This window comes from Xyrauchen texanus, chromosome 43, assembly GCF_025860055.1.
Source record: "Xyrauchen texanus isolate HMW12.3.18 chromosome 43, RBS_HiC_50CHRs, whole genome shotgun sequence".
NCBI classification, from domain to species: Eukaryota; Metazoa; Chordata; class Actinopteri; order Cypriniformes; family Catostomidae; genus Xyrauchen; species Xyrauchen texanus.
The window spans coordinates 32696597-32712154 of NC_068318.1; the positions used below are offsets into that span (position 1 = coordinate 32696597).

General features: G+C 43.5%; 2 protein-coding genes across 4 annotated transcripts in view; both read left to right on the top strand.

The window, feature by feature from the left end:
• Nucleotides 1-11422, top strand: part of LOC127635567 (zinc finger protein GLIS3-like) — a 38316-nt gene extending 26894 nt beyond the window's left edge. Inside the window, exons 5-11 of one of the 3 annotated variants that reach the window (XM_052115681.1) lie at nt 275-436; nt 544-654; nt 1276-1408; nt 2959-3418; nt 6280-6437; nt 8937-9110; nt 9224-11422. In XM_052115681.1, the coding sequence (XP_051971641.1) occupies nt 275-436; nt 544-654; nt 1276-1408; nt 2959-3418; nt 6280-6437; nt 8937-9110; nt 9224-9360 (1335 nt within the window). In that variant the 3' untranslated portion in view covers nt 9361-11422. Of the gene's footprint in view, nt 1-274; nt 437-543; nt 655-1275; nt 1409-2958; nt 3419-6256; nt 6438-8936; nt 9111-9223 lie in introns of those variants that run through there. The other 2 variants (XM_052115682.1, XR_007969492.1) reach the window with 2 other exon arrangements.
• Nucleotides 11423-14914: 3492 nt separating this feature from the next.
• The window catches only part of LOC127635572 (transcription factor RFX3-like), a 38669-nt gene continuing 38025 nt past the window's right edge, over nt 14915-15558 (top strand). Inside the window, exon 1 of the mRNA XM_052115697.1 lies at nt 14915-15050. The gene's annotated coding sequence lies outside the window, so the exon portion shown is untranslated. The remainder of the gene's footprint in view (nt 15051-15558) is intronic.

Below are 15558 nucleotides of genomic sequence, written 5' to 3' on the forward strand. Positions count from 1 at the left end.
TTTCTAAGTGGGAGAACTTGCAAAATAGCAGGGTGTTCAAATACTTATTTTCCTCACTGTAAGTGCAGACCGTTTACCATTTTTATTAATATGGTCAGTAAACACCAGGGTTCCCACGATGATGGAAATATTAAGGAATTCTTGACTTATTTTGTCCAGGTCTGGAAAAATCGTGGAAATTAGGCCAAAAGATAAAGGCCACTTTTGCATGCAATATAAAACAGCCTTCACCTTTTTCATTAGTTGTGTCGTATGTTTCTGTCCCTCTTTCCAGTTTGAGGGTTGTCAGAAGGCGTTCTCGCGACTTGAGAACCTCAAAATCCACCTGAGGAGCCACACGGGTGAGAAACCGTACGTGTGTCAACACCCGGCCTGTCAGAAAGCCTTCAGCAACTCCAGCGATCGCGCCAAACACCAGCGCACGCACGTCGACACGGTGAGTCCAACCTATGATCTCAAATCCATCACGCGAGACTGTCTTAACAGATCTGCAAAGAAGCGTGTGTCGTAACTGGTTGCGCTGCTCTGCGTGTCTCTCTGCAGAAACCGTACGCGTGTCAGATCTACGGCTGCACGAAACGCTACACAGACCCCAGCTCGCTGCGCAAGCACGTCAAGTCCCACTCCTTCAAAGAGCAACAAGCCAGAAAGAAGGTATCAGTCTCCTTACATCAGATATCTGACTAGAATAAATCAGACTTTAGGACACATAAACACTGAAAGGTTTTGGGAGTGGCAACCACATTTAAACTCGTTCAAATAGTCATTTCTCCCATCCCAGCTGAATATATAGAGACACAACATGCATTACCTTTCTCAAGAGAGGTGTTGATGATCAAGTGTCTAAACGTGTAACTCGTTAGCAGCATTGTGTAGATGTTCATTATCACACAGGAAAAACATAAAGGTCACGTCACCATAGTAACAGAGTCCTCAGGTAGACACCCCCCACCACCTCGCTTGAACCGTATCGGTCCAGTGTGAATATATTCACTTCATTATGACCAATGATTAATATGAATTACACTGAATATATTGTTTGAGTAACTAAATATACCGATCAGGAGCTCCAAATGCATCCGTGTACCAGCTGGCTACATTACATAATTATTGAAGACTTCATTCTGGTATGGAACGCCCCCGCTTTACACCATCTAATCTGGATAAATGATCCCGTTTCACTCTGAAATGCATCCCATAATTGAAGTCAGATTGGTTGCCAATGCGCTTTAAGCTCAAGACTGACATATTTCTAATGTATTTGATGTGATGTAGTTGAGACGCAGCACCGAGATCAGTCAGGACGGACTCACTGAATGTTTGACCGTTCAGCCACTGCAGCGTAACCTCTCCCCACTGGACCTGATTGAGACCAAGCACCAGTCACCCACTGATGACATGTACACAGGTATGAAACACTTCGAGCACAATGGCTCATGGGAAAAGTCACGAGTTCGAGTAGATGTCTGATTATATTTGAATGAGTCGTTGTCATGGTAACATAATACAATAGTGCAGTTATTGTTTAAACAGTGTAGCAGCTTTTAGAATCTTTGTGTCATTTTGTTTCATTTCTTGTTGGCTAAAGTAACCACGGTTACATGGTAGAATCATAGTTTATAATGTCATGCGTGTAATTATGTGCGGAATATAAATTACAGATATCAATAATTACATTTTTACTACTTAAAATGGTCATTCTTGATATAAAATTGGAATTTCAACTAGATATCAAAAATGCAGTTTCAGGCCCTGGTTATCTCAGCGAGTATTGACGCTGACTATCACCCCTGGAGTCGCGAGGTCAAATCCAGGGCACCAGTCAGGTCTACTAAGCAACCAAATTGGCCCGGTTGCTAGGGAGGGTAGAGTCACATGGGGCTCCACGTGGTGGTGATTAGTGGTTCTCGCTCTAAATGGGGCGTGTGGTGAGTGACTCTAGTCAGGTCTCCTAGGCAACCAAATTGGGCCGGTTGCTAGGGAGTGTAAAGTCACATGGGGTAACCTCCTCGTGGTGGTGATTAGTGGTTCTCGCTCTCAATGGGGCGTGTGGTGAGTGACTCCAGTCAGGTCTCCTAGGCAACCAAATTGGGCCGGTTGCTAGGGAGGGTAGAGTCACATGGGGTAACCTCCTCGTGGTGGTGATTAGTGGTTCTCGCTCTAAATGGGGCGTGTGGTGAGTGACTCCAGTCAGGTCTCCTAGGCAACCAAATTGGGCCGGTTGCTAGGGAGGGTAGAGTCACATGGGGTAACCTCCTCGTGGTGGTGATTAGTGGTTCTCGCTCTAAATGGGGCGTGTGGTGAGTGACTCCAGTCAGGTCTCCTAGGCAACCAAATTGGGCTGGTTGCTAGGGAGGGTAGAGTCACATGGGGTAACCACCTCGTGGTGGTGATTAGTGGTTCTCGCTCTCAATGGGGCGTGTGGTGAGTGACTCCAGTCAGGTCTCCTAGGCAACCAAATTGTCCCGGTTGCTAGGGAGGGTAGAGTCACATGGGGTAACCTCCTCGTGGTGGTGATTAGTGGTTCTCTCAATGGGACATGTGGTGAGTTGTGTGTGGATCATGGAGAGTAACATGAGCCTCCACATGCTGTGAGTTTCCGCGGTGTCATGCACAACGAGTCATGTGATCAGAAGCGGAGGCGACCGAGACTTATCCTCCGCCAGTGAGTGCGCGTTTTTACAAGTGAAATCCAAATTACTGATACCAAAATGAACAATTTCACTATTCATGATTCATTTGCTGATATCAAGAATTCAATTTCCATTTTAAGAATCAAGAATAAAAATGTAGATATCGATCCATTTCTATACTGCAAATGATTAAAGCTTGCAATACTAAATTCGGTATTTTGCCAGAAACTACCGTAGTCAGCTTTTGTGAGAGTGGTGCTAAAGTGGCTTAAATCAGGTCACATCATGTAATGATTTACTATTTTGTCTTCTGTTGATGTGAAAGGTGTCTTTACTTTAAACCAGCCCAGCCAAACTTCTAACCTGCACAGTGCAATCCGGATCACAGCTGGTCCACAGACCCATCAGACCCATCAGAACCATCCGATCCATCTGACCCAACAGACCCAACAGACCCATCAGACCCATCAGAACCATCAGAACCATCCGACTCTTCAGACCCATCAGACCCTTCAGACCCAACAGAACCATCAGAGCCATCCAACCCTTCAGACCCAACAGACCCATCAGAACCATCAGAACCATCCGACCCTTCAGACCCATCAGACCCATCAGACCCTTCAGACCCAACAGACCCATCAGAACCATCCGACCCTTCAGACCCATCAGACCCTTCAGACCCTTCAGACCCAACAGAACCATCAGAACCATCCGACCCATCAGAACCAGCTCTCTCCAAACGGACCCCATATGCCATTGCCTCCCTTACTGCAGAATAATAACAGGTATTGGATGATGGGATAAGCAGTTTCTTAATTTATAGAATGATTAATTATCTGTTCGTATTTAAGAGATTAATAACTACATTCAGGGGCGGAGATTCCAGGAGGGATGGGGGGTGTAACCCCTCTAATAATAAAAAAACCCCAATATTTATACCATGTTCAATGGACTCATGTAAATGCCTCACACTGCAACCCCCACCAATGTTCAAGACAAATCCACGCGCTTGACTGCCTTTAACGCACGGCTGCTATTTTACTACCCTGAGAAACTAAACAACCCCTTTCCACCGAAACTTCCCTGCTGGGCTGAAAATTACCAGCGAGTTCACTCGATGCCTTAAAGAAAGAGAAGAACTGAAAAACACACACAGAATGTCTGTTCATGCATCTGTGATCGGGGAAAATGAAGGTACATTTGCATTCAGTCAAAGATCAGAGCGGCGAAAGACAGGTTAGCCGCGACATGAAGCTGGCACCGCTTCTATCCGCGAGTGTCTGTGACGGTCTTTTCAAGCTTGATGAATCGAGTCTAATAATCTGCGCCGCTCGTGTGAATGCCGCTGTATGTTTTTTCTATTGCCATGTTTTGGTCGAGCTTCCCCGAGCTGAATTGCAGTCTAGTTGACATTCATTTAGAGTTTCCCTTGGCAGAACGCATCGCGGTAACCAATTGAAACGCTTCAACTCTTTTCCTCTGATCTGCGACAAATGCGTTCTTGCACATCGGTTGTCATGGCTTTATGGCTGTAAACTCGTTGATGCAATAATCCGATTCAAATAAAGCACCATTTTCTCTCGTGAAAAGCTCCACTTGCGCTTTTGTGCGTTTAACACGTCTGCTGTGGCAAAAGTGTTTGTGAAGAGGTTTATATTTTTGGACTGCCAGCTCATAGACGTGCATTCCTTCATTGCTGCTCTTCAAAGGCACTGAGGAACCTTTTCTGCCTCTCTGGAAGCAGATGCACATGGCTTCTTGCCGCTCGCGATTGTTCCAGCACCGGCGGTGGGCATGCCATACGCCGCGGGATCTAGGCGAGACAATTGGCTTGCGCGATGAAGGCCGAGTTGCTCTGAAGGGCAAGCACATTAGCGGATGCTATAGCCACTGACCGGAGCGGAGCAGGAATTCAATAAGTGAATCATAAACTGTGAGGAATACCGTTGAAGAGCGACGCTTTAATCACCTCACTGTGTGGTAAATCAGTTGTGAAACACCTCTGACCCCTGTTTTCACAAATTCTCTAAATGCAGTTTCTCTGTTCTTGTGCCACAGTTCTGATGCACTTGTTACATAAACACAACAAACACAATTCTGCTTTGACCGCCTGTTTGCAAACAGAAGAGCACAATGGAGGTGATTATAACCAAAATCAAGCAAAACTAAATTACGAGATTAACAGCTCGAGTTCAACTTTAAAATGATTTAAACCAATGTTTTAGATTTTATGAAAATGCAGAGGCGTAACAACTAGATCTGGGCTGGACAATGTCACAATATAGTTATTTTTTGTGTGAAATTAATTAAAAATGGCTTCTATGTTAAAAGGAATATTCCTTTTATTTGTAAAATTAATAGATCTTAATCTAAATGAGATCAGAGCTGTGTTTGAAACCATTGTACTGTAAAATAGGTGAAACACACACACACACACGCGCATGCATGCACGCACACACGCACACACACGCTCACACACGCTCACACACACTCACACACACTCTCTCTCTCTCTCTCTCTCACACACACACACACACTCTCTCTCTCTCTCTCTCTCTCTCTCTCACACACACACACACACACACACACACACACGCTCACACACACACACTCTCTCTCTCTCTCTCTCTCTCTCTCTTTCACACACACACACTCACACAGACACGCTCTCTCTCTCTCTCTCTCACACACACACACTCTCTCTCGCTCTCTCTCTTTCACACACACACACACTGTCTCTCTCACACACACACACTCACACAGACACACTCTCTCTCTCTCTCTCTCTCTCTCACACACACACACTCTCTCTCTCTCTCTCTCTCACACACACACACACACACACACACACACACACACACTGTCTCTGTCTGTCTCTCTCTCTCTCTCTCACACACACTCTCTCTCTCTCTAATACGCACACACACACACACACTCTCTCTCTCTCTCTCACACACACACACACACTCTCTCTCTCTCTCTCTCTCACACACACACACACGCACACACACTCTCACTCTCTCTCTCACACACACATGCACACACACACTCTCTCTCTCTCTCTCTCTCTCACACACACACACACACACACACACACACACACACATCACTCTCTCTCTCTCTCTCTCTCTCTCTCTCTCACACACACATGCACACACACACTGTCTCTCTCACACACAACACACACACACACACACACACACACACTCTCTCACACACACACTCAGGCACGTTCACGCAGATGAGCAGGACCCTGGGCATCTTTCTTTCTGTGTTTTTCAGAGTCAGTAGAAAGGTCTCTTTAGTGTCCTCAGTTGTTATAACTGTAGATTAATGGCCGTCCGTGTCGTAAGGACCGTTCCACAGGTGCATGTTCATTAAACAAGCATGAAAACATTCTTTAAACCCTTAAAACATCTGTAAAGTTATTCAGATATTCACAAAACTATCTTTAAAAAACAGTGTCCTGAAAAATGACGACTTATGTGTAACTATGGCAACTAGACATTTAAAGCTAATGCGATTTATAAAGTATATTTAGAGTGGATGATGAGATGTAATGTGACAGATGCTGAAAATGCAGGATTTTAGGGCATTTGGCATTCAATGCTTAGTAAAAACAGTTTTGTACCCCGTCATCTCTCAGGTTTAGGGTTCCCGAGTTGCATCATGTGACCTCCGGCCCAACACCACTGCTGCCCACTTCAGTTCCTCGGTCGTCGCATCACACGGTGACCCAGAACACCCACAAACTACCCGGATACTCCAACCATCCCAGATCACCTCACCCTGCTCTTCACAACAGTATGTTACCCTATTAATCAGATGTTTTTCCTCTATCAGCAGGGCTGTAAAGATGGTGTAAATTACCCCTTTAAAACACAGAGAGATATTGTATTGATATCTGAACTGAACTTTAAGTATTTAAAGCTCTCTGTGGGATCCATACAGTTAATATGCACATGTACAGAAGGCGTGTGTGTGCTGTGCAGTAAGCAGATATGCAGTAATGCATATTTAAGACATGACTGTGACCAACAAACAAGCCGAACAGCACTGAATGATTCACAAATGGGTTCTTCACTCTCAGGAGCAACAGATGGCAGTCTGTCAGGCAAAGTCAAAAATAGATCCTTCTAATGCACATCTAATCTCATCATACAGATTGTATAAAGTTTTTCCAAGCTCAAATTACACTATTGAGGAACCTTAAAGCTTAAAGGAATAGTTTCGTGTATTGGTTCATGTGGCAGCGGGGTCGTGGTCGAGCGCCTGTCCGGAGAGAGAGAGAGAAAGCAGTAGGGACGCTTGCACCTGAGCTAAATTATGTCTAACAACTGTCTCTAATTCCAGTGAGCATGGGGAGAGTGAGAGAAGAGAAAAAGGTAGGGACATGCGCCGTCGAATGGTCCTCCATCGCTCCTCCACCCTCTCAGGCTCACGGCAGCCGCTCTGACCCGGCCGGACCGGAGTCAGACCTCCGACCCCCGGCGGACAGAACGGCCCTCCACGTTACCGGTGACCCGTGGGGACACTCCTCCGCCCGCTGGCAGCGGCCCTACCGCTCCAGGTGGTCGGGGAGTCACTTCACTCCTCCCCTCGTGGACGGCGGTCTTCTCTCGACCCCTCCGTGTTTCTGGGGGACGGCAAGGCACTCCTACGCCCCTGGCAGCGGCTACATTGCACCAGGCGGTTGGAGAGTCCAGTGCCCACTCGTTCCCCGCATCCGGGCAGTCGGGCTACTCCATCCCCTGGGTGGCTGGCAGTGTCGAGGACTCTCTCTCCTCCTTCCTGGGTTTCGTCACCAGTGTAAGGGGGTTAAAGGGAAAGGAGGCGAGAACTGGCTTGACAGTATAAATAATGATTAATGATAAATTTAACCAAAGAAACACACACACATAATCACACACACAGGGCAGCTGCCTGTAATTATCTCTCTCTCTCTCGAACAGTCCTCACCGGCTGCAAAAAAAAATAAAAAGTCTTTCTCAAGAGGAATATCATAAAAATGGAGATCTGCCTCTGATCTGACCGTCAATCCGCGCATCTTATCACGTGACTTGTTGAGCGCGTTACCGTGGAGACGTAGCACGTGTGGAGGCTTCACGCTATTCTCTGCGGCATCCACACACAACTCACCACACGCCCCACCGAAAGCGAGAACCACATTATAGTGACCACGAGGAGGTTACCCCATGTGACTCTACCCTCCCTAGCAACCAGGCCAATTTGGTTACCCCATGTGACTCTACCCTCCCTAGCAACCGGACCAATTTGGTTACCCCATGTGACTCTACCCTCCCTAGCAACCGGGCCAATTTGGTTACCCCATGTGACTCTACCCTCCCTAGCAACCGGGCCAATTTGGTTACCCCATGTGACTCTACCCTCCCTAGCAACCGGGCCAATTTGGTTACCCCATGTGACTCTACCCTCCCTAGCAACCGGACCAATTTGGTTACCCCATGTGACTCTACCCTCCCTAGCAACCGGGCCAATTTGGTTACCCCATGTGACTCTACCCTCCCTAGCAACCGGGCCAATTTGGTTACCCCATGTGACTCTACCCTCCCTAGCAACCGGACCAATTTGATTACCCCATGTGACTCTACCCTCCCTAGCAACCGGGCCAATTTGGTTACCCCATGTGACTCTACCCTTCCTAGCAACCGGGCCAATTTGGTTACCCCATGTGACTCTACCCTCCCTAGCAACCGGACCAATTTGATTACCCCATGTGACTCTACCCTCCCTAGCAACCGGGCCAATTTGGTTACCCCATGTGACTCTACCCTCCCTAGCAACCGGGCCAATTTGGTTACCCCATGTGACTCTACCCTCCCTAGCAACCGGACCAATTTGGTTGCTAAGGAGACCTGACTGGAGTCACTCAGCACGCTCTGGATTCAAACTCAAGACTCCAGGTGTGAAAGCCAGCGCCAATACTGGAATATAAATTAGTGTATATTCATAACATTATATTATATTATATATTATATTACCCAGTGAACACAACTAATACAGCTCTCCCTTTTGTTATTCCTCTAGTGGAAAGTATTGTTTGTTTTAGCTGTTGGAGTAAATGGGAATGCAAAAATAATATTTGATGTGGTCTCCCTTTCACCGCTATAGAAGTTTACCATATCTGAGTTAACTTCCATGTTCCAAACCTGAATATGTAAAAAGGGAAAAGACAGACATGGAAAAGTAGTTTAATTTACAGTAGTTAGATTGTACTAGCAACATCACAATACAGTGCTTTGATGTGCTAAATCATTGAACATCTTTAATAACACTCCTCAGATTTCTCTGGTGATGCTCAGAGCATGTTCTCATACAGCGACTCACCGCTCGCTGCCAAGCACATCACGTCCTGTTCCATGATGCAGATGAACATGTTTGAGGACAATCTGTGTCCTTCAGACCCGTCTCAGCAGAACCTCGAGCTGGTCCACAGAACTCTGTCAGGCGACTCTGGTAAAGCACAAACAGATACTTTCATTCTGCTTGATATGAACTGCGCAAACAAGCGTGCTAGTCTGACACAGAGGTGTAATGCTTTTAATGGTCTGTGTGTGTGTTTGTGACAGCAGTGTTTGAGTGCCCGGCCCCAACCGAGGAGTTTTTGGGCGAGCAGGTGCCTTCAGTTTCCGAAGACAATTATCTTCACATCTGCATGGTGGAAAGATGCTCGAGCCAGATCTCATGCGTTTATACCGAAGGGTGAACGTTACTTGAGTCACTTAAATCGACGAGGTAGAATTTGGAAGAATTTTCCTCTTGTAAGCCCAATCAATGAGAGGAATTTGCCCCAAAAAGTATTGGACACTAAAAGGAATAGTTCAACCAATAATGACAATCATTTACTCACCCTCATGCTGTCTTAAAGTCGCATGACGTTCTTGCTTTTGCTACACAAATGAAGATATTGAGGTATTTGAGGTGTTTACAACCTAATCTCACAGAATGAACGTTACTCGACTGTATATACATCTTATCACGTGACTTATTGAGTGCGTTACCATGGAGACGTAGCGCTTGTTGAGGCTTCACGCTATTCCCCCTGCTGCATCCACGCACAACTCACCACACGCCCCACCGAGAGCAAGAACCACATTATAGCGACCACGAGGAGGTTACACAATTTGACTCTACCCTCCCTAGCAACCGGGCCAATTTGGTTACCCCATGTGACTCTACCCTCCCTAGCAACCGAGACAATTTGGTTACCCCATGTGACTCTACCCTCCCTAGCAACCGAGACAATTTGGTTACCCCATGTGACTCTACCCTCCCTAGCAACCGAGACAATTTGGTTACCCCATGTGACTCTACCCTCCCTAGTAACCGAGACAATTTGGTTACCCCATGTGACTCTACCCTCCCTAGCAACCGGGCCAATTTAGTTACCCCATGTGACTCTACCCTCCCTAGCAACCGGGCCAATTTGGTTACCCCATGTGACTCTACCCTCCCTAGCAACCGGACCAATTTGGTTACCCCATGTGACTCTACCCTCCCTAGCAACCGGACCAATTTGGTTACCCCATGTGACTCTACCCTCCCTAGCAACCGGGACAATTTGGTTACCCCATGCGACTCTACCCTCCCTAGCAACCGGGACAATTTGGTTACCCCATGGGACTCTACCATCCCTAGCAACCGGGCCAATTTGGTTACCCCATGTGACTCTACCCTCCCTAGCAACCGGGACAATTTGGTTGCTAAGGAGACCTGACTGGAGTCACTCAGCACTCCCTGGATTCAAACTCACGACTCCGGTGTGATAGTCAGCGTCAATACTCGCTGAGATACCCAGACCCCCACGAATTTGCATTTTAAAACACTATCAGTTAGGTGTTGGTTTAAGGTAAGGATGTCTATTTTGTAAAACTCATTTATCTTGTCAGTCACTGAAAATGGTTAGATTTAGGGTAAACGTTAAGGTTAGGGAGGTACATTTTACTTATTAAAACCTCTCTTTAAACTTCACCTTAAACACCTCGTCTAACTACAACCTCATTTCACTTGGTTTTGGCGCCCCCCGCTGGACATTTCAAATAAAACTGCAGCCAAACGTGTAATGAAGCATGTAAATACAGTTTAGCAAAAATGTCGTAATGCTCATGTACATTTCATGAGACCAGGCTGAGTGTTTTTTCCATCCAATACAAGTCAATGGGGTCGAAACATTTTCAAGCTCCAAAAAAGGACATAAAAGGCATTATAAAGTAATCCACACGACTCCAGTGGTTTAGATGTCCGGTGAACAAGGTGTTATATTATGGTCTGTTCTCACCCAAAACCACTGGAGTTGTATGGATTACCTTTATGATGCCTTTATGTCCTTTTTGGAGCTTGAACGAGTTCAACCACATTGACCTTTATGGCATGGACAAGTAGACATCATATCCTCCATTAAAATATCTTTGTGTTGCAGAAGAAAGAAACTCATGAGTTTGAGACAACAAGTGGTGAGTAAATGATGAGAGAAATATAATTTTTGGGTGAACCATTTCCTTTAAGTCACACTATAATGTGTGAATGTGAATATAACTATTGTTTTATGATTTCAAATTTAACAAACTTCTTTTTATCAAATGTTTTGCTTTAGAGATGGTAGGTCTGTTTGCTTAAATGTGCCACCTTTTCGTTTTTAATGAATAACAAATGCTTTTATATTTTATTATCAAATGCATTGTGTGAATTTGGAGTCACTGTATGAAAAATGCAAAATTGTCAAAACACTGACAATAAAATGCACTTATCTTAAATAAAAGCCATACTTTTATCCATGAACACGAGTTGCCGTTGATGTTTGTGTATGAGAGCATGGCAACATACCATTTGAAACACTGATTGTCAGTTGTATTTATGGATCTGTGTGTATTCCATACGTTCTCTATACCATCCATTAGTTTATATGCACATTTGTTTATTGGTTTAGCTTTTGCACAGAAATGATTATTTACATTTACACAAGAAACACGTGGGACATGTTCAGAGTTGCATACTGTTATACTACTCTTAGTGTTGATGCAATGTTATATATTGAGGCAAAAACATTATCCAGTACCAACCGGGCATGTGTGAAAAAGTATTTGCCCCCTTAGTTACTAAATCCCCTAATCTATGAAACTGCATTTATAATGAGGTTCAGCTGGACTAGACACACCAGACCCGATTATTGCCAGCCCTGTTCAATCACATCAACAGCTAAATATAACTTTTACAGGAGCATGAAGTTGGCATTAACCCTGTAGCACACGATGCCAAGGTTGAACGAAATTCCAGAAATGACGAGGAAGAAGGTGATTGAAACACATCAGTCTATTTCAAAGGCTCTGGGACACCAAAGAACCCCAGTGAGAGACATTATCTCCAAATGGAGAGAGGTTGGCACAGTAGTGAACCATCCCAGAAGTGGCCGTCCTGACCAAAGTCCTCCATGAGCACAGCGACGACTCATACAGGAAGTCACAGAAACTCAGAGGACAACGTCCAAGGAACTGCAGGCGTCTCCCGGATCAATAAAGGTCACCGTTCATGACTCCACTATCAGAAAGACACCGGCCAAAAATGCCATCCATGAACCCAGAAGAACATTTAAGGCTCGTCTGATGATCCTCAGTGCTTTTGGGAGAATGAATTCTGCTCTCGTCCCGTCATCAGTCCGGGAGTTGAAGCTCAAGTGCAACTGGATTATACAGCAAGACAACGATCCAAAGCACAGGAGTAAGTCCAACTCTGGCTTTTCATTGATCTTCTTTTGAGTCATTCAAAGTCCTGATTGAACCCGAGTGAGATGCTGTGGCAGGACCTTAAACGGGCAGTTCATCCTCAAACCGTTCAGTGTGTCTGAACTAAAGCAGTTCTTGAAGAAGAGCGGGACAGAATCCCCCACAGCGTTGTGAAAGACTGATCTCCAGATATCAGACGTGTTTGATGCAGTTGTTCCTGCTAAAGATGACACAAACAGCTATTAAGTTTAAGGGGGCAGTTAGTTTTTCTCATGGGTGATATAGCTCTGGATAACTTTTATTTAGCTTCAATAACACACATATATATATATATATTGGAAGACTTTATTTTGTGTTCACTCAGGTCGCCTTTGTTTTCTGTTATATCTCGTTTGAAGATCTACAACAATTTAGTAGAAATCAGGATGGGGGCAAATACTTTTCCTCAGCACTGTACCTGGATGACCTACAAAGGTCCAAATGTATTACACAAACTAGCACTATACTGTAGATTTTCAGTGCAATGAATGAACCGGAAGCAATATCACCCCTGATGATTAGAAGATTCCTCCCTCAGAAGACAAAACGTCATTTAAACTACATTTATGATTATTGTGCTTTCTTGTACATGTTGGGACTTGACAGTATCCTAAATCACCATCCATTTTTCTTGTACAGAATCAAGCAACTAGGAGTAAAGACATTTCAAAATAAGAGTCCCTGGTGTATTTTCGGCTTGTTTATAGTTATAAATCCTGTATTATGCACAAAATCTTTTCTTTTTATTATTATTATTATTATTATTATTATTGGAAATTTGGTTTCTTGTTGTCTCTGTGTACAGACACAGAGACAACAAGAAACCAAATCTCCAATAATAATAATTATTATTATTACAAGCCGAAAACAAGCCATCAGAGTAAGAAAAAAATCTAAGAAATTTTTAACACAATATACACATTTTAAAAACTATCATATGTACGTAAACTCTTATTCGTATGTGTTGATATATTGATAATCTGAACACTTTTTTCATGTGTATTTTTTGTTAATACCCTGGATATAAAAAGTATAACGGGAACTAAAACTTTATTTTCTCCCAAAACACTAAATAGTATCATAAACTATCCCAGTATTTTCATAAACACACGTTTGTCACGGTGTAATGTCTAAAGTTGATGTAATATTTAATATAAATATTTTTTTAAACGTTGCACATTTATGTAGCTAATCAATATCCTGGCAATGATCACATTTATGTTGCGACAAAATATCTATGTGTCATTTATAATTTTGTTCAAGGTGAATATATAAAAATAAATCAATTATAATAACGGTCCAATAAGTAAAAAGTGGTATTTGGAGCCAAACGCCCTTATTAAACATATTGTTTTCATTTGTTTATAGAATACTTGAGATGCAATGAAATGTCACATGTGATTGAAATGAAAATTATGTACCCTTTTCTGAAGCGTGTACCTCAAACATGCATCTGCATAAGTTGACAACTTGTGCCCTTCAATTATTTCCAGGTGTGGGTAAAAGTCCCCCTCTCCACATTTTTAATTAATTACTTTTATTCACAAAAACCTTCTGTTGTCATATAATTTTACACAAGTTATGTTGCTCCATCAATATTCAATAAAAATACATTTATTTCTTGAATCTCGATACACATTGTGACCAGACAAAAAATGTAAATTTTCCTTAAGGTGTTATACACAGCCGCGGAAGCCCCGCCTTTCTCCGCCTCGACCAAACATGCATAATGAGGTCCCGCCCATACATTTATTATTCAAAACCCACCTGTCTCGCCTTATAAAAACTTTGTATATATTCTTGCGTTCATGCATATTATAACAGACAGTGTTGGGTAAGTTACTCTAAAAAAAGTAATTAATTACTAACTAATAATTGCATCTTCTACAGTGTAATTAGATTAATGTACTAATTACTTACTAAATCCCTTATCAACCTCGACCAGATGAAAAATACAAGGATAGGCTTGAAACTGTTCTTTTAATTCTTTCAAATAAATGATTCATGAACTGTCCAAAGAATTCAAGGGGGCTGCGTTAAATTAGAAAACACACAATTTAACGTTAGACGTTAAAATAACTATAGAATTGCTCTATACTGTATTTAACACAATTACATCAGAAGTAACTGTAAATTACTGAAAATGTAGAGTAATCCCTTACTTTACTTTTTTCCAATGAAAAAGTAATTTAATTACTTAGCAATGCACTGATAACAGAGGACATGGTTCCCCTGAGAAGTCAGCTTTTACTGTATTAGCCAAACAATATTTACCTCAGAAATAAAATTCGAGGGGACAGTAATGTCTTACGTGAGACCGTACGTGTGGCTCACTGACTCCGCCCATTTCAGTCAGGGTTTCATGTCAATCAGCGGAGACTCCTCCCCTCTCGTGCTGCGTAAAGTTTGGTTGAGCCCAGAGCTTTATAAAGAACCTGTAACAGACTCCGCCTCTTTCCCGCAGCGTCAAGGCTGGTTGCTCCGCGCGCTTTATAGCAACCGTTGCCCTGCGCTGCAGCGCCATAGTCACCGTAGTCCTGGCGACTGTAACCCACCAACAATAACAACAACAACCTCCTCCTCTCCGCTCCATCCTTACCAGCACCTTCCTCCCATCCTCATCCTCACACTAGTCCAGGTGAATATGATCAATATTTACCGCTCGATTATAAATACACATGTGCGCTATGTAACCGCTGCATTATAGTTGTGTGTGTTTTTTAACTGTATGCTTTCACTAGAGTAAATTGTGAAATATAGTGTGTGTTTGATTGCTTTTATTGGTGTTATTGTGCGGTGTTTGTGCTGGCTCTTTCTCTGGTTCTTTCCGTTTTGCGTCCAGATGTTTCTCCGCTTATCTGCTTTTATTTATTACACACCTGAAGAGCGAAAGACACCTGACGCCGTTTATATATCTGTATCGGATAAAAATAATAACTATTAACTGTGTCTGTGAGATCTTTGTGTGGAAACGCGATGAAATCGGTGCAGCATCATTTTCTCACGAAGCAGGTGTTGCTAAGCGGCTAACATTAGCATCATGGTTTATTCACATTATCTCCGTTTATGTTGACATGTACCGCGTTTTTATGTGCTTTCCATGTTTTAAACTCGTTTAATATGTTTTAGATGAGTAAAAATGTCCA